Source organism: Populus trichocarpa, chromosome 1 (genome assembly GCF_000002775.5).
Source record: "Populus trichocarpa isolate Nisqually-1 chromosome 1, P.trichocarpa_v4.1, whole genome shotgun sequence".
Classification (NCBI taxonomy): domain Eukaryota; kingdom Viridiplantae; phylum Streptophyta; class Magnoliopsida; order Malpighiales; family Salicaceae; genus Populus; species Populus trichocarpa.
In genome coordinates this window covers 20,018,669-20,039,422 of record NC_037285.2, presented here as the reverse complement: position 1 = coordinate 20,039,422, position 20,754 = coordinate 20,018,669, and the positions used below count along the sequence as shown (strand labels likewise).

The 20,754-nt window shown below is 34.3% G+C and overlaps 1 protein-coding gene across 1 annotated transcript; it reads left to right on the top strand.

The window, feature by feature from the left end:
• Positions 1-2,314: 2,314 nt before the first annotated feature.
• Positions 2,315-6,936, top strand: LOC18094858 (protein HOTHEAD). The gene is made up of 6 exons (XM_006369234.3): positions 2,315-2,483; positions 3,184-3,565; positions 4,949-5,259; positions 5,351-5,736; positions 5,979-6,547; positions 6,672-6,936. The coding sequence occupies exons 1-6, from the start codon at positions 2,411-2,413 to the stop codon at positions 6,724-6,726; spliced, it is 1,776 nt and encodes a 591-aa protein (XP_006369296.2). The 5' UTR covers positions 2,315-2,410; the 3' UTR covers positions 6,727-6,936.
• The last annotated feature ends 13,818 nt before the right edge of the window (positions 6,937-20,754 follow it).

The following is a 20,754-nucleotide window of genomic DNA, read 5'->3' as shown; positions in this document are numbered from 1 at the left end:
TACCCCTCAAACAACTTTATTATAACAAAAAAAAACAAATTTAAAATACAAATGGTAGTGAAGGTATTTCACTATTCTAGAGAAAAAATATCATTGTACTCCTAATCAAAATAAAAATGATAAATATATCACGTGGAAAATATTATTTTATCTCTAAGTTTAGTTTTCTTCACTGATTTGATGAATGATAAAATCATCAATTTCCTATTATAATTCATAATAATCTAACAATTAAAATCCAATTCTATCTTGAAAATTATATGGGAAACAACTTCTCTCTTAATTTTTAGGATTATTGGTACTATAATGTTTTACCCACATGCTACATGTTCTCTTTTATTTAAGAAATATTTTATTATTATTATTTATGTATATATGAAAAGTGGGGTCTTGAGTAATTTTAATTTTGTATTTGAAGCTTTTTATTAAATAAAAAAAATTGTTTTATAAAATATAATTACTAAATATATCTTATTTATTTTTTAGATTTTTTATTAAATGAGGCGTGATGTATTTTCCATGTCTACGAGATGACATGCCCGCGCACTGCCGCGGGCTTATAAAAAAAATGCACTTGATAGTGTTATAATTGTGAACCAGTGCTAGATAAGTAATAGAAATTAAAGGTATGATGGAGCAAATATTTCATGACGAAAAAAAAGTTGTGTTGGCGATCCAAAACTTAGAGACTGAACAAAATGATTTATAGCAATTTACAGTGTTTTGTGATGAAAGATACAGTACTTTCGCCACATGATTTAGCTTTTCAGTTAATAAAAAGAAAAAAAATTACAAAGCTAAATTCTCTACTAACTTAATATTAAAAAAAAACCAACAAAGATAATTTTGGAAGGAAAAAAACTCATGAGAAAAAACGTTGTAGCAATTGACAATGTTTTGGGAGGAAAACTATAACACTTTTTCCAATAAAATAAAATAAAAAACATTTAGAGAAATATTGTAACAATCCACAGTGTTTTGTGAGAAAAACTACAACGCTTTCCTCATATGATTTAGTTTTATTGTAATTATAATTCTTAACCAACTAAATATTAAAAAAAAATCGACAAAGATAATTTTGGAAAAAATCATAAAACAATCACATGGAAAAACACTGTAACAATTCACAGTGTTTTAAAGAAGAAAAATTACAAAGTTAAATTCTTAATCAGCTCAATATTAAAAAAATAAAATCAATAGAGACAATTTTATAAAAAAAAATAACAAAACAAACACCAAACAAAGAAAAAATAAATCATGTTGGAAACACTGTAGCAATTCACAGTGTTTTGTGACGAAAGCTACAGTGCTTCCCCACATGATTTAGCCTTATTTGTAATGACTTGTAATTGTAATTCACAAACAACTCAATATTAAAAAAATAAAAAAAAAAAGGATAATTTGAAAAAAATTATAAAAAAAACCATATGCAAAAAAACACTGTAGCAATGGACAGTAATTTTCAAAAAAAGTTATAGTGCTTTCCTCACATATTGTAACTGTAATTTTTAACCAGCTCAATATTAAAAAATAAAATAAAATAAAGATAATTTTGGAGGAAAAAAAACCATGCGGAGAAACACTGTAGCAATCAAGAATGTTTTAAAGAAAAAAAATTACAAAATCAAATTCTCAATCAGCTCAATATTAAAAAAAAATTGACAAATATAATTTAAAAAAATAAAGAAATAAAATAGAAAAACTAAGTGGAAAAAAATCGCAGCAATCTACAGTATTTAAAAAAAAATTACAAAACAAAAATTTTAACGAGGTCAATATTTGAAAGGTAAAATCAACAAAAATAATTTTGAAAAAAAAATAAATGAAAAAATAAGAAAGTTGAAAAAAAAAATTTGCAAAAAAAAAACAAAAAAATAAGAAAAAAAAGAAAAGTTAGAAAAAAAAGAAGGAAAAACACTATGGATTACTGTTGTAATCCATAGTGTTTTGTGTGTGGGGGAACAGTGAATCCCCCCACACGGTTTAGAGTATTGTATAATTTAAAAAATAAAGAAATAAAATAGAAAAACTAAGTGGAAAAACATCGCAACAATCCACAGTATTTAAAAAAAAATTATAAAACAAAAATTTTAACCAGGTCAATATTTAAAAGGTAAAATCAACAAAAATAATTTTGAAAAAAAATAAATGAAAAAATAAGAAAGTTGAAAAAAAATAATTTTGTAAAAAAAAAAACAAAAAAAAAAAGAGAAAAGTTAAAAAAAAAAATTACTGTTGTGTGTGGGGGAAGAGTGAATCCCCCCACAGTATTGTATAATAATAATCTAAAGTATATATAAAGGGTGTGATCACACAAAACAAGGCCAACCAGAGGCAGCCACATAGAGTTTGAAACCAGATCTTCTTGTTCTGCTGCTGAGTCTAATTCTGTGGCTTTTGTCTGCCTTCAATGGCTTCTTCTGTTGCCAACCAGCTCTTTCTCTTCTTCTTTCTATGGCTTTATACTCTCTCTTCATCTCAAGGTTCTTCCTAGCTTATAGCTTATAATACCTACCTCCCTGATCACTGTTTACTGTCTCTCTACCTCTTTTATTTCTTTCTGTTTCTACTTTCATTCTTTAATTTGGTCAAGAAATCTTCTATAGTTAATATACATATGAAAATGAGCACCATTTCAGGGTTTCTACACCATCTTGACAGCTTAGAGGAAGGTTTCAGTGTTTATATTCTTTAAACTTAGCGTACATCATGGATCGATGTTTGATTCATCCACTATTGTATTTTTCATTCACAAGTAGTCAGAATAAAGATTTAGTATAATGTAATGTTAATACAAGGATCATATGATTCTTATGTAGTTTTGTATCTTTGTTTCAAAGAACGTGAGAAACGATTGTGATTCATTCCATAAATTTCATCATCTTCCACCACTTCTTTTTCTTCTTCAAGAGCAGAAATTAAGGGAAGTAGCCTCGAGAATGGTGGCTGAAATATTTTTCTATTTTTTACAGCTTAGACGGCCTGACGAGGGTAGTTGTTTGTGATTAGTGAGTGCATTTATTTTGTCATAAATGTAACTATCTAATATCTGTGGGAAGTGTCGTATATATCATATGATCATCAGTACCAATGTGTTAATTATTTGATGTTTAAAGGTAATAACTACTCGAAAATTGGGTGGGGGATATCTTTGATTGACATGAAAATTTTGTTACAATGCAGCTGGGCACCATTACTCTGAATTTAGGTATCCGTTCATCAGGAAAGCAAGCTCATTCCCATCATCATCATCATCCTTCTCATCAAGTGGCGGGGGAGACCATGCATATGACTATATAGTTGTTGGAGGTGGCACAGCTGGGTGTCCTTTAGCTGCCACACTCTCTCAGAGGTTTAGTGTCTTATTACTTGAAAGAGGTGGAGTGCCTTTTGCCAATGCAAATGTCTCCTTCTCGAAGAACTTCCACATAGCCCTCGCTGATACTTCATCAACTTCTGCTTCCCAATACTTTATTTCTACTGATGGAGTCCTCAATGCTAGGGCTAGAGTTTTGGGTGGTGGTACTTGCATCAATGCTGGGTTCTACACTAGGGCAAGCAAAAGGTATGGTTAATCTCTCTTTTTTCCCTCACATGTGATAACAACTATCTAGTCAACTACCACATCGTCACTGTTTTTTAACATTTTCTTTTTAATTTAATATCCATTCACCTAGATCCCACATGAAGTTGTTTATGCCACATGAAAGTTATTTAGCTGTGGTTTTGAGGCAGGGAGAGATGAGTTGGAAAAACATATAGTAAAACAAAAAAGAATTTGGAGAAAAAGTTGTCAAATCTGGAGGAAGCATAAATGTGGGTGGTCATTTTTAGTAACATTAACTTGCAAAAAGCTGTTTTTATTTAAAAATATTATTATTATTAATTGTTGTGTCGTGATTTCATAGATAAATTAATTTACACTAAATTTTTTAATTTCACACTAAAATTTTTAAATTTTCACGGTCCCTACTAATTCTGTAACGAGAAACGCTATGCTAAGGGTGATGTGAAGATGTTTTTCTGCCTGGATTAGATGTTGATGCCGCCAAAGTCAAGCATGTACCAGTCATAACATGACAGAACAAGTGTTCCGTGCGATTGTCATTACTTAGATCCAACAGGAGGACTTGCTATGGGGTCATATATTGAAGAAAGTCACAAGGGTTTGGAGAAGAAGTAGTAATATTCATGACATTGTACGTAAATTATACAGAGCATTTATGGTTTCTTTAATTAAATGCTGTGTGTGGTCTTTTTCAATCTTCGCTGCGGTCATTCTCAAGGCGACTGATTGATGAGGTGAGAGAGTTTCATGGGAATCGAACGTGACATTTATCTTGACCCATTACGACAAATGGCCCACTTTTAACGTACAGACCAAGACAAGTCGACGGTTACAGCTCATTTTTAATAAAATTAGTCCACCACAACTCTTTCTGCCTCTCGTTATGCCACCAATTTAGGCACAGATTGCTTTTGTTTCGCTTTTTTTTTTTTAAATGATTTTATAAAGAATTACAAGTATAAAAAAATATATTTTAATGTATTTTTAATTACGTAATGACTTGTCTTTATTAATGGTGTGTTAATGTTGTTAAATTTTAACTAATCTCACTTATTACTTCAAATGAAAGAGGTTAAGGAAAGTGGAGCTTATATAATTAAGCATTCATATATCATTGTTTTTGGCATGCAGACATTGCATAAAGAAATTGTTGTATCGAGCTTATAAATTAATCCATCATTGCATAAAGCATAGAGAAATGTGGCGACCCCCAACATTTCATTTTGGTTTTGAGAAATTGTAATATGAATCATTTGTAATATTCACGTAACTTGAAATCCACGTACGACTTGTTATATTGAGAGTGGAAACTGCTGAAGTTATGCGTTCTAAATTTGTAATGAAACCTTTGGAAAAGTTGAAGAAATTGTTTTTTTGCAGGTTTATACACAAAGTAGGCTGGGATGCAAAGTTGGTGAATAAGTCGTACCCATGGGTTGAGAAGCAAATCGTTCACAGGCCTAAAGTTGCACCATGGCAGGTTGTTGTAAGGGACAGTCTTTTGGATCTTGGAGTGGCGCCTTTCAATGGATTCACATATGATCACATTTATGGAACCAAGTTTGGTGGTACCATTTTTGACCAATTCGGCCGCCGGCAAACGGCTGCTGAACTACTTGCTTCTGCAGACCCTCGGAAGCTTACTGTGTTGGTGCATGCCACCGTCCAAAAGGTTCTATTTGATATTTCAGGTATGTATAACAAGCTTAATTGGTTGCAATGTTATGTAAATATCTCAACTACTGATCCTTATGACTTGTGAGTTCAAAATGTTTAACATAGGAAAGCGACCAAAAGCAGTAGGAGTCCTGTTCAAAGATGAAAATGGAAACCAGCATCAAGCATTTCTATCAAACAGCCAGAGGAGTGAAATAATATTGTCATGTGGAGCCATTGGCACCCCTCAGATGCTATTGCTCAGTGGTATTGGTCCAAAAGATGAACTCGAGGAGAAGAAAATTTCAGTAGTACTCCACAACAAGTTTGTCGGGAAAGGCATGGCTGATAATCCCATGAACGCAATTTTTGTTCCCTTTAAAAGACCAGTACAGCAGTCCCTGATACAAACTGTAGGGATTACCAAGATGGGTGTGTACATTGAAGCTAGCAGTGGATTTGGGCAATCCAAGGATAGCATTCAGTGTCACCATGGAATAATGTCTGCAGAGGTAAGAAACATTTCAACTAACATTGCACCATTAACATATCCTTTATGGTACTCAAGACAGATACGGCATGACTAGAACCTGAGTCCTTCCTTCCTTCCGTTCTTCCTCCTGCTATGCAGAGGAGAGCACCATTAGTCACCAAAATATATATATATATGTTTGTGATGTAACTCCTTTAAGCAATTATTTTGTTTAAGTAACAGTGGATTTAAAACATAAAACTCATTTTTTTCTATAACCAGATAGGGCAGTTATCAACCTTACCGCCAAAGCAAAGAACACCAGAGGCCATCCAAGCTTACATTAAAAGAAAGAAGGACATACCACATGAGGCATTCAAAGGAGGCTTCATTCTTGAAAAGATTGCCAACCCCATTTCCACCGGCCAGCTCAGATTGATCAGCACAAATGTTGAAGACAACCCTTCTGTTACCTTCAACTATTTTAAACATCCACGTGATCTACAGCGCTGTGTTGATGGTATTCGCATGGCTACAAAGATGGTGCAATCAGAACACTTTAGAAATTTCACTCAATGTGACAAGCAGACCACAGACAAGATTCTTAACATGAGTGTCAGTGCTAATGTTAACCTAGTACCTAAGCATACCAATGACACCAAGTCCCTAGAGCAGTTCTGCAAAGACACCGTAATCACAATTTGGCATTATCATGGTGGGTGTCATGTTGGCAAGGTGGTGAACAGTGATTACAAAGTTCTTGGTGTGAACAGGCTTCGCATTGTGGATGGCTCGGTATTTGATGAATCTCCTGGGACTAATCCTCAAGCCACAGTCATGATGATGGGCAGGTAAGATATTAAAAACCTTGAATTGAGAAAGTGGTTCTAAGTAGTGCTCTTTCCTTCTCAAGAACACAAGGTTACAAAGCTGTTAATTTTTACAAAAAAAATGAATGGTTGCTTGTGAATGCAGGTACATGGGACTGAAAATTTTGAGAGACAGACTAGGAAAAGGAGCTGGTGTTTAAGGGCTGATCAACCAGGAGCATGAGAGGAGCGATATTAGTAAGAACAGTGCAAAATGTAATGTAGCTCTATATATTTATTCTTAGAAAGCAAGCAAATTGTTGCCCGTAGAATTGCTTGCAACTATATATTTCCATTATATTTGTGTCCTTAATATGTTTTTAACCAAAACCCTGCTTCAGCTTATCAAATTAATCGTTAGGTTCTGTTGAGTTGAGGCTGTTTCTCTTGTCTAGTCTCTTTCTCATAATCTCATCTCTCTTTCCAAATACTATAATTTGGACCAGAAGACACTCAGTACAGTTTGGTAGCAGTTTCTTTGAACACTATAATTAAGGTTCGGTGACCATTGTGTGGATTTATGGGGAGTTAGGCGGAAAGAAATTATGAATATGGCGAAGAAAGTTCTGCTCGGCCATCTCAAAAACATCAAGAAGGCCACATTATCACTAGCTCCTTTGGTTCAATTAAATGATTGATGCCTCATTAATGCAGTTGAAACACTTCAAAGAAACTCTCAATCTTCTGTACAATGAGAGGCTAGCATTCATGGGCTTCAGCCTATCACATAATCCAGTAAAATGCTAACATAAAAACAATTAACATAGCTACAGGTACAGGCTCCCAGGATAGCAAAGATTTCTACACAATAAATTAGTTCCGTGTGAATTGGGAAACCAAAACCTCACAATGTCTGCAGCTTTAAGATATTGCTTTCACTGCTTTTCACTGTCCTCCATGTAGTTGGAATCAGTTGCAAATAATTGATAGAGCCTTCCAAGTAGTAACACAGGTAGGTGTGTGCATATGTTATGACTGATGACGAAATTGTATCTGCTAGCTGGTATTGGTTGTTTATTGTGTAATAGACCATGGAAGTGGATAAAGATTGATGAAGAGTTAGGTTGAAAGAAGTTATTAACCCCACCGAAAAATGCAGTTTTACATTACTGTGAAGAACGTATTTTGAATATGGCCCTCTATCCAAGACAGTTGGAGCTACTTCTTTCTGCTGCAAATGATGGTAAATGAACTGATCCGAGGCAGGAATTTATCCATCCCATGTGCTAATGGCTGCATAACTGAATCTGGAAATCACAAGGTTACACTTTATTTACAGTTTCTAAGCTACAATGACATTTAATATAGAAAAATCTATGTAAAGACCCCCCCGAGCTCTCCACTAGATGCTCAAGAATGCATCTGACAGTCTGTTTCTGTTTTTTTTTTTTATATATTAAAAAGTAATTTGTTAACACTTTGTAAACTCTAACACTACAAGATTTCACGGTTTTACCGACAGCAATATTCCGTCGGTATGTGATTAAGATTTCGTTGATAATTTATTTACCGACATCCTCAACGACGGAATACGTCCGTCGGCTTTTCTTTCATCAGTAATACCAGAGTTCGTCGCTATATCTGTCGGAAAAATAAAAAAAAAACATTTGCCGATGGTTTTACAAACGGAAATTGCGCGCCAAAAAAAAGTTTTCGCTTGAAATATACCGACGGATTTATCTCGTCGGTGATAGTGTGACATACCAACGGATTCATATCGTCGGTAAATTTTTCGGTGAGAGTTTGGAATACCGACCGAAGATATCCATCAGTACATCGTCGGTCATTGTGGCAATACCGACGGATTAAGTCCGTCGGTAAATTTGTCGGTGAGTGCATAATACCGACGAAATATATCCATCTGTAAATTCATTGGTGACTGTGGCAGCTACTGTCAAATGCCGATGGATATATTCCGTCGGTAAAACCCTCTATGATTATTTTTAAATATGTTTTTTTAAAATTATTTAGAATACATAATATAAAATTATATAAATTAATGGTAATAAAAACCAATTATGCAAATAAAATTTTTATTAAACATCAAAAACAAAAAAAATAATGTTAAATAATATTCATTACAAACTGAATGTGTTTAAAAATATATATTAAATTAACTATTAAAGTTAAATAATATTCATTACAAATTAACATAATGGTAGAGCTGGAGGAGGAGGAGGAGGCTGGTTGTTATACGACCAAAAAGGAGGAGGCGCACATGTATCACCACTCTATGATGCCATGTTCAAGATAAATTCGCGAAGCTGTTCATGCTCCGCTTTTTGTTGTGCATACTCTGCTGATAGGTGGTTGTATTTTTTGGTGAGCTGAGTCGTGTGTTGCTGCAAGACCACGAACTCCTTAGATTGGGTGCTCGATACTGATTGGGAGCTCCCAACGGTTCAAACACTACGGGCCGCCCGCAAGTTCTCGACCGTAGTGTTGGAGAGCCCGTAAACCCGATTTTTATCGGGTCCACCAGACGATCCAACCTCCATCCACAAATCCAGATCGAGTTCCGAATGGGTCAAAGGATCGTCCCCATATCTTTCCCTCAACCGGCTATTATAGGTCTCCTGAAAATAAAAAAAAATTATCATCATATTCAATTCAATAAAAATAATAACTTACAAAATAAAATGGTTGAACAAACATACCACGAAGTGTTGAGCACGGTTGTCAACGAACTGTTGCGCCCCCTTTTGGTGGTCTTGACTCCGCATGTGCGTCTCCACAAACAGCTCCATCGGGCTCGGCTCACGTCCAAGAGACGTAGCCTATAATGAAAAAGATTAATTAACAACAAATTAATTTAATTATATATTTTATTTAAATTAATCTTACCATTCGTTTCGCATATGCAGCAAACGAAACGGAGCCGCCGGTGTGCGTTGTCACTGATCCATGAATTGGCCGATTCTGGTTGCTAGCACCGGACTGTGAGCGTCGTGTAAACCACTCAGACGTCACGTGCTCAAGATAGTGCGGCCATATATCTTCCGGGATGTATATCGATTTGAAATCCCTCCAAACCGCCACGTCGTTCCAGCCTTGGAGATCCCTATCTCTCGCGGTTTTTTTTGCCTTTTTTTGTGATTCATACCAAAAATCACGCAACCTACTTCCATAGCGAGAAATTAGAAGTTGAAACATAAATTTTTTTCTAAAAAAATCTTGTATTGTTTTCGATGTTACCTAGTTGCCGCGTGATTTTCCCACACCCTCCTCACAACTTTGTCATGGGCCCTGTCCCAAGCGAATTTGTGTTGTGTATAAATAATTAGATAAATAAAAATAATAATTTATTTACAATTATATTAATAAATTATTAGAAATAAGCTGGAAATTAGAAATTAACACCAACCTCAAATCTGTTAAACCATGCATCGATTTGAGGTATCCATTCAGGATGTCTGGATACCTGACTCCATTGAAATAATGGAATCTCCATCGACGATTTAAACGCCGATGATATTACTCGGGCGGCCTCAATGTTTGTGAACCTGAAAATAAATTAAATTCATGAAATATTGATTAGTTGTTCATAAATTATGTTATAATTTAAAAGAAAAAACTAAAACCTTAACAAACTTACATTGAAAGGTCATCCTTCCACTGTGTCTCGTACTTGCGGGTGAATTGATTTCGCTGTGAAGGCATGCCACCTCTGCGCTGTGAACCCGCGCTGGAAGCGGCAGCATCGGTTGACGACGTAGGTGGCGTAGGTGCCTCTTCTTGAGAGGCACCTAAGGATACGTCATCCTCGCTGCTAGAAGAACTAGCTGCGACCATACGTGAGCGACCAGCTGTGGTTTTTGTTCGACGCATCTACACAATTGTATACGAATAATTATATAATTAAATTCGAATGTTAAAAAAAATTCGACAACACCTCCCCTATACTGGATACTACCCAAATCCACAAACCTGCAAATATTGACAAAAGCCACAACCAATTGACTCCATCTATACTAATATTGTATATATAACATAACATCTATACATATAACATTCATACTAATTACAAGGTAAATTCAACATTAACAACATATTCAACATTATATAAATACAAACAATAAAAAATATTCAAAAAATTCAAAAAAAAAAACTCTAGACTAACAATTAAAATTAATGCAAATAATTAATCACAAATCATGCAATAATGTAGTAAAATTACTAATTATTCCAACATATTCAATTATTCTAAGGTAAATTCAACATTAACAATTACAATTCAACAAATTATTCAATCATTATATAAATACAAACAATAAAAAATATTCAAAAAATTCAAAAAAAACTCTAGACTAACAATTAAAATTAATGTAAATAATTAAACACAAATCATGCAACAATGTAGTAAAATTACTAATTATTCCAACATATTCAATTACTAATTCTAAGGTAAATTCAATATTAACAATTATAATTCAATAAATTATTCAATAATTATGCCAATACAACAAAAAAATATATTCAATAAATTCAAAAAAAAAAAACTATAGACTTTAGAAATGAAATATGCTTACCTTAATAATGTGTTTATTTCAAGACTTTATGTACATTATAAAAATACACCAAAACAAAAAACATAACAAAAATAAAAATAGCTAAAATTAAAAAAAAATCCTTAAAGTAAAATGAAATAGAGGAAACACATACCTTTTAATTTGATGAAGATTCAAAAATAAAACTAGTAACCTTTGCAGAAATCTTGAAGGAAATGAGAGGTAAACAATCGAAGAAGAGGGGAAATTAAGAATGGAGGAATGAAAAAATGAACTAAAGGGGCGGTCGCTGGGATTTATAGGGCAATTTTACCTATGGATTCACCGACGGAATTAAAAAAAATATTATTTTAATTTATTCCGTCGGTGAAGCTTCGAAAATCCGTCGGTAAATTTTGAATTTCGCACCACCGTTTTTAATTACCCTCCATATTTTTCGGCAACATGACGCGGTCAGAGATGCATTTAATGCACCGCCCTTTGGAATTTGCACAGTCCGTTGGTGATTTTGTCAGTAATATTGACCCGCCGACAACTTACCGATAGAATTTAATCCGTCGGCAACATAGTCGGTGATTGTGGCATTTCAAGTAATTATTTTCAAACTCTCTGTGAAATGCCGACGGAGCTTATTCCATCAGTATGGTCGTCGGTAATTGTGGCATTTCAAGTAATTATTTTTTAACTCTCTGTGAAATATCGACGGACCTTATTCTGTCGAAATGGACGTCGGTAATTGTTGCATTGTACAGGAAAGATGATCTTTGTATTGCCTATTTACCTTCCTGCAAACACTTAAATGATAAACTGTACATCGCACAAAACAATAACAACAGTGCTTAAACAATACATAAACTTATAAAATAAATATTTCATGTTACAAAATATATCATCCATAATATATATTATATGAAAAAAATGTTTTACACAGGGTTTCATTCTGATAGTTAGTCCGAATTTTCTTTTTCTTCGTCGTCAATTGAATAGTCAGCACCTTCATCACAATCTTCAATATGGATATCATCATCTTCATCGACATTTGCTTGTCCGCTAGAGCTCAAAACAACATTCAACTCCTCTGTGTCAACATCAACAAGACTATCATCGAAAACACAAAAATTTAAATTTTCTTCCAAGTCAATCGAAGGAGCAACTCGATATGGTTCAACCAACTCACTAACTTGAAAGACTTCATCTCGCACACTTGTGTCTTCGTTCTCATCCTGAACAAGCTCGACACGACCCCTGGGTTTTGTTTTTAAAACGGACAACCAATCCACTATTGATCGATCCTTTCTAAAAGAAGGGGTGTATGTGTAATAAACTTATTGACATTGCTTTGCGAAAACAAAGACATAGTTTACATTGCGGAGTCTAGCTTTTGAGTTGATTTCGACCAGACCATAGTGCGGATTAACTCTGATTCCTCTGTCAGTCGTGTCATACCAATAGCATTTGAATAAAAACACTTTATTCTGCTCGCTATGATATTTCAGTTCGACGACCTCTTCTAATCTACCATAGTAGTCAACTTCTAACTCACTACTAGTCGATCCCTTAACACAAACACCGTTGTTGTATGTCTTTCTTCCATGCCTGTATTCTTCAGTATGGAAAACATATCCATTGATAAAATACCCGTTGTAGCACTTAACTTTTCTTTCAGGGCCCAGGCTTAGTTAAGACAATGACTTAGCAGCACTTATTCTTTTTTGATAAACCTTGTATATAATGTACATCAATGAACAGTAAATGAGAATCATGTAATGACATACATACAATAATTTTGCAAGTGAGAATGAGTTTGTGATAGTGCTTACATGTGTTCTGCACCATGTGGCAAATTATTCATCTTGTATTTGAAAGATCTGGGATTCGATCAGCTGTGAGTTATTGGACAACAAATATTGTCGATGTTCCCTGCAAGTGGTAATGAGTGTATTATATTACAATATATAATTAACATTATATTATTAACAAAGTTTAATTAGTATTACACATATATACACTTACTGAATAAAAGGTCTCAGCTCATCACAGTTAAATAGAACATAATTGTGTGCTTGTTTGAACTCTATTTCTGACAAATATCTTCCTCTTACGGCATTTTTATGTGTGGGTCATCCAGGATTGGAGAATATTGACAAGTTCCTACTGGAAGACACTTCACCGCCATCATCATGCCATGAAATGCGATTGATTCTCGTTCTCAAATGAGGTTCAAAATAGTATGAGATAAATGTTGAGATCTCCTCAACAATATAGGCCTCACATATCGAAGCCTCAACATGCACCTTGTTCTTAACCTTTTTCTTGAGATTGAACAAGTACCTACATTGAATTAATCAAATATTTTCAATTAAGAAAAACAAATAAAATACTTTTATATATGAATTACATTGCAACTGTAATATCTAACCGTTCGAATGGGTATAACCATCTATACTGGACCGGTCCTCCAACTTTTGCCTCGAATGGTAGATGTATAGGGAGATGCTCGATTGAGTCAAAAAATGATGGAGGGAATATCATCTCAAATTTGCATAGTGTCTCGATGATATTCGTTTCAAGCCTCTCAATGTGATCAACATTCAACTTGATGGAACATATATCTCTAAAGAAATGACTGATCTCCGTGAGTGCATCGCATATCCCCTTTGGCAACAAATCACGAAAAGCTAATGAGATGAGTGTTTGCATAAACACGTGGCAGTCATGACTCTTCATTCCATACAATCTGCATTCCTCCATATTAACCAGCCTTGATATGTTTGAGGCATATCCATCCCGAAAACGTAAACTCTTAAGCCATTTGTAGACTAGTAGTTGTGCGTTTTTCTCTAACACAAAGCTTGCTCTTGGTTTTGCGACCCGTGACTCATCACAAACCAACTCCATATTTTGACGGTTACAGAACAAAGCTACATCCAATCTAGCCTTGATGTTGTCCTTTGTCTTCCCCTTCACATCCATAACGGTGTTGAAAATGTTCTCAAACACGTTCTTTTCAATGTGCATTACGTCAAGATTATGGTGGAGAAGATTGGTCTTCCAATAAGGAAGCTCCCAAAAGATACTTTGTTTTACCCAATTATGGGTCAAACCAAAACCAGGGAACTTCTGCTTACCTGATTGGAGACCAAAGACAATGTCATCGTACTCTGATACAACATCATGCAATTCTTCACCAGAAAGACGCGGGGGTGCAACATCCTTTTCAACTCTGCCAACAAAGAAATCTTTTCTGTTCTTTCTGTACCTATGATTATGTGGCAAGAAACGGCGGTGACAGTCAAAAAAAGAAGTTTTACCTTCGTTTGTTAGCGTGAATGCCTTGTTGTTTACCATGCATTATGGACATGCTAGTTTCTCATGCGTGCTCCAACCAGAAAGCATTCCATAAGCTGGAAAATCATTGATAGTACACATCAAAGTCGCCCTCATAAGGAAATTTTGTTTCCTCGATATATCATAAGTAAAAGCTCTGGAGGACCACAACTGCGCCAACTCATCAATCAACGGTCGAAGACAAACATCTATATTCCGGACCGAGCTGCTCGGACCTGGTATGACCATAGATAAAAACATGAACTTCAGCCTCATACACATCCCCGGTGGCAAGTTATAAACCGTTAGTATGACCGGCCAACAAGAATAAGAAGCAGCAAATGACCCAAATGGGTTGAATTCGTCTGTACACAACCCAAGACGCACGTTCCTTGATTCAGCTGAAAAGTGAGGATGCATACTATTAAAGTGTTTCCACGCTTCGCCGTCAGAAGGATGCACCATCACTCCATCAACTGCATCATGTGATTGGTGTCATGTCATGTGCTCAACAGTCTAGATGTGATTGGGAAGTATCTAAGTTTTTTATATGCCACTAGAGTCTTTCCCCTACCAGTTTTGGGTTTGTAACGGGAATGCCCACATGTCATGCACTCGGTCAGCTCAGCATTTTCAAGGTAGTATAACATGCAGAAGTTAGGGCACATGTCAATTTTCTGGTATCCTAAACCGAGGGGTTTCATCATGGACTTGGCAGCATATAAGTTCTCTTTCAGCCTGTTCCCTTCAGGTAAAATGCTTCTCGCCCATTCAATAATCTTGTCATACCCAGCCTCACTCAACCCGTGATCTGACTAGATGGTGAACACCTGTGCTATAGTCGATAATTTATTGTGGTTCGTGCAGCCATCCCATAATGGTTCGTCAGAATCTTTCAACAAATCAAAAAACCTAGCTGCATCTGCATTATGTTCTTCTTCTACAATTGTACATTGACTGACATTACCTTGATTCATTCTCATTGCATCCATAACCATATTCCTGTAAGGATTAGTGTGGTCCTTTGCCGCTTCATACACGTTGCTAGCACTAGAAGTTGACCCAACCACCCTTTCTTCCATTCTACTCTTACTAACAAATACTTCTCCGTGTGCATACCAACACTGGTAATTCTCAATAAACCCTTTATGTAGAAGATGCATCGTTACAACATTTGGATGCATATACTTTTTATTTTGACACTTCCTGCATGAACACCTAATACCGCCTCCAGTAAAATTTCTGGGAATAGATGTTGCGAAATTAATAAAACCCTGAACCCCGTTATAATAATTCATCCTCCACAATCCTTGGGGTGAATCTCGATACATCCATGAACAATCATCCATGACTTCTATTGAATCTCTATAAAATTATGATGACAACATGTATTAATTAACTATGTTAGGTAAATAAATTTGCAAAAATATTGGTTTACCTCAAGATTATCCAACAAACCAATTACAACTTCTCATAAATATTAAATATTCATTATCAATTATCAACGTCCATACAAATTAATACATATATATATATATATATATCAATTTACGAAAATTACAACTCCGCAATACCATTGATGATAAAAATTAAAACGGATCCATTAAACAAGCTATTAATTATTTCAAAACAACACATGTAATTCGGTAATTCAATAAAGTTTCAACAATTTACAAACAAATACAATCTTAATCTAAAACAAACCATAACAAGTATAAAATTAAACATTCATATACTACAAGTTTGTTTGAGAAATAACAATAAAACATGTACATCTACTAACAAAATACATATACTAAAAAAACAATAAAAACCATGATATTTAAATGTTAAAATTTAAAAAGATAGAATTACTTACAAAAACTGATAAAAATCCGTCGGTAAATCAGAACACGGATGCTGTGACAAGAAGAGTTCAAGATATGACTTGTTGTGCTGAGAAGAGGGAGATTGTTTTGGGGGGGAGGGGGGGCGCTGGTTGTTTGCAGTTGGGGAGAGTTGAGATGAGGAAGAAGAAGGAGAAATATGGGAGGATAGGGTCGAGTGAGAGGGGATATATTAACTTTTACCGCCGACTTCACCGACGGACTATTCCGTCTGTGATTCCGTCGGCTACTCTGACGGCAAACAGGGCACGTCACCGTACGGAGCTGCCGTTTTGAATCCCTCGGTGATTTTGTCGGCATTTTCATCGGTGAATCGGTCACGTCACCGTACGGAGCTAACGTTTTGAATCCCTCGGTGATTCTGTTAGTAAAAAAAATACCCGCAATAACCTCCACGTCAGCGAACCGCCCTCTTTTTTTTTAATTCTCAGCATTCCATCCGTAATTTCATCGGTATATACCGATGGATTTTGGCCGTCGGTATCTACCAATGAAAGTACAAACGGAGTAAATGCTGTCGGTAATGGCGACCTCAAATTACCGACAAAATTATTTCGTCGGCAATTCCGTTGGTATTAAGCGAATTTCTGGTAGTGTAATAAGTTACTAAATAAATATAAGTGCAAAAAACTTAAATGAATAAGTTATTTAATTATAAAAGAAAAAACTTTTAAAGAGTTTTTTAAAAGATAAAAAAAATCTTCTAGCCAAACCCAGTATAAACAACTTTCAATACCTAACAATTTTTAAATTGTTGTCATCTTAACTAAAACATTTAGTTGCTAACAATTAATACATAAACTCTCCCTAGGAATCTGCAGGCTTTCTGACTCTTCAACGAACAATTCTTCTTGATAATTTTCTACACACTTCACTCATGTGTCAAAAGTATATGTTGCAAAACTCTATGTAACTCCTTAGCTAATTGGGCACTCTTGCTCCGCTACAATAGCTGCTCTACAAAATGCTTATGATTGTCCTTCCTTATATACAAATCCATGTGATAAGGATAAAAACCTTTGGTAAACATTATTTTCAAGCTTCCTAGTCTGTTAAGTTCTTAACAGACTACTAACGTGTTTCACAAAAACACTTCTCTGATTGTTATCTTCGAATAACTTGTATTTATAATTTATTTGAACTTTTTATATAATTTATCCAAACAAACTAGGTAATTACAAAAATAATCGTGTTATATCCTATAAGATAAACTTGATTAATTCTTCATCTAATTTGGATAAACTAACTATCTAAACAAATTCATCTTCATCAACGCAAATAATCATTCATCAATCATAGCCAATCATTTTGACATTTATAATCTTCCTTTTTAGTTGATTTGTGACAAAACATAATAATGATTAGCATGCAAAAAGCTCAGATGGTTCAATCATAAAAAGATACTTCATTAAAGTATACCTACAAGCACAATTAAAACAGTGTTTATATAGTATAAGAATAGTTAATAATATTTATGCAACAACATCCTAACAGTTCTTAACATGTTTCATACAAACAATTTATAACATATTCAAAGAATACTTCATGCAACATGTTCCATCCTAACAGTTTATAATATGTTCAAAAACTATTACGCATCAGATATTGTTATGCAACTGTATGCATCAAGTTCAAAGTGCATCAAGTATTCAGCATAAAGGTTTCTATGCTACAAAAAATATCCTAGTTATTACAAACCAGAATATTCAATATTCTTAATTGATTCAAAATCAGTAAAATTCCATAAAAGCAAAAAAAGATTTTTTGACAACTAGTTGTGTTTGCTTTTTCTCCCTTGCATCCATCATTCTCTCCCCTTTTGTTTTAGCACCAATCCTAGTCCTCATCTTCACCAACAACATACTAATGCACTTATTCAACATCCAAGCCAAATTGAACAAATCTATCATTAACCTATATAATATCTTGTTGCATATATGTTAGCAATTTGTCAACAACATCAATTTTTAGTTCCCACTCACCAATAAAACTATCAAACTTATTTGATAGTACTTGCAGTTGTTAAATTATAAGAGGGAATAGGTGGTTGGTTTGAGAATTGAAACTCCTAGTAAACTTTCAATCTGATCCAACAGTCAAATTGATAGTTATGCTTGATAATGTAAAACTGGACAATAGACATAATTACGCTAAAATCTGAATTTTCTTGTTCAATCTTTTCTTGGATTGTATCATTCCCTCTCTTTAAGATGATAAGTCCCTTGATGAATATGTAACATGAAGGATATTCACCATCAACCCGAAATGAAGGATATTCACCATCAAAACCCTACATAGTCTTGTTAGCAAAGAAAATATTTTGAATAAACCTTTTCTTAACATATAAGCTCTCCTTTACAGCCATATTCTTCTTTGTAAGCCTTAATTGGTCCTCGTAAACCTATTTAAGTGTTAAAGAAATAATAACTACAGACTTCCTATCTTTCACAAAAGAAAATCTATTATTGAACCCAACATGCATAGCTTTCTAATCATATTACCAAGGCTTACCCAACAACAAATAGCTATCATGCATAGGTACAACATCACATAACACCTCATCACAATAATTTCCAATAAAAAATGCAACTAAAACCTTTTAAGCACTTTCACTTCTCCATAATTATATATTCAATCATTACAATTTATATGAAATAAGGTGTTTTGTACTATGCAAGTTCAATTTATCCACCAATAAGTAGTAGCCACATTATTACATCTTCTATTATCAATCACATACCTTCTTTTGAACATGGCACCTCATATGGAAGAAGTTCTCTCATTGCTCCTCCAAATCTCTCACTTTAACTTGCAAATTCAATACTTATTTTACCAAAAATGCCCCCCTCATCTGAATACTCAACACAATTATCATTAGCATCCTAAAGTGGAGTTATCTCCTCCCCATCACTAGCCTCTCCACTAGTCACACCCTCACCATGAGCCTTCATAACCATAGCTCACTTGTTTAAACACTACAAACCATCATAACCAACTCTCAAAAAATGAAATACATTTTATATCACGATTACAAGATGTAAGAGTTTCAACTTTACCTCTAATATCAGTAGAGATGTCTTTCTTCTTTTTTGGATTCTCAATTCTCTCCCTCACTTTCGGTTGAGATTCAACAACCCCCACATTAGCCTTCCAATTAGGTTTCTAAGGTGACGAAGAACATAACGGTCAGTTTGGCTATGAACTACCCTTATGCTTAAGTTGTCTCTCTATTTTTTTTTTCATATGCATCATATTCTCTAACTCCATATAATATTATAACTCTATAATATTCACAATCTCATGATTTAGCTCATTCAAGAACCTAGTCATAATAGTCTCTCTATCCTCCACTAAATTAGCCAGAACCATCGCAATCTTCATCTCCTTGTGATACTCATCAATATTCTTTCTACCTTGGCTCAAACACTGTAACTTTTGGTATAATTCCTTATAATAATGATTCTAGATAAATCATCTCCTCATAATAGCCTTCATCTTTTTCGAAGTCTCAATAGGCCTCTCACGATTCCTTTTACGACTCAACATAAGCTAATTACACAATAAAATAGCGTAGTCCATGAGCTCAATTACGATAAGCTTAACCTTTTTACCCTTCGAATAGTTATGACAATTAAATAAGAGCTTTATCTTCTTCTCCCACTCCAAATACACCTTAGGATTGTTTTTCCCTTGAAATGAAGGAATTTTCATCTTAATATTGTCCAAACTCTTATCTACCCCATTTTAGTACCTAAAATTACCCATATCATCTTCTTGGTTGAACTGCCCATCTCTTATAACCCCCTCATACCCATGGTTTCTAGCCTGCCCTAACTGATCTCTATAGCCTAAAAGCACAATATTATAATCTGCATTACCCATCTCATCAAAATTATCATCAACAACGGGACTAACACTCCTTTCACGCCTTTTAACATTTTTTCCACCCAAATCAACTCTATTATGCAAACCATTAATTTGAGCATCACGTCTCTCCTTTTCTACATCATATCTTCTAAATTCTCTATTGCCCTGTTTATCATTTCCATATGTTGTGTTAAGGCTTGAATTTGAAAAGGTTGATTTTCAATTGGTGGTGTTGTCTGGGTATTGTTCGACATCTTTAAATTTGTAAAATACATTAGTGATAAAGAACAATTTATTTCCTCATTTATTCCCTCATATGTTCACACTCCTCATGTGTTTATACTTCTCTCGTGTTTCACTCATTTAGGCTTTTCACTTTGAAATTCAATACAACCAAATAGAACAACATGTTAGTACAATCCAAATATGTGTAACAAATAAAGAAGCAAGAAATATAAAAAAACAAAAACAAAAATGAGACTACAATTATGATTTTGCGAATAGCAAATGAATTTGTATGAAATATAGACTTTTTAAAGACGCGGAATAAATAAGAAGCAAAATTAATGAAAATAACTTTATTAACCCCCAAATATCCCAA

What these genes read in the sequence shown, in the direction of transcription:
- LOC18094858 (XM_006369234.3), top strand. Translation starts at nt 2,411, where the DNA reads ATGGCTTCTTCTGTTGCCAACCAGCTCTTTCTCTTCTTCTTTCTATGG. An exon ending in TACACTAGGGCAAGCAAAAG is followed by an intron (nt 3,566 to 4,948) that starts GTATGGTTAATC and finishes GTTTTTTTGCAG; the next exon opens with GTTTATACACAAAGTAGGCT. An exon ending in ACAGTCATGATGATGGGCAG is followed by an intron (nt 6,548 to 6,671) that starts GTAAGATATTAA and finishes TTGTGAATGCAG; the next exon opens with GTACATGGGACTGAAAATTT.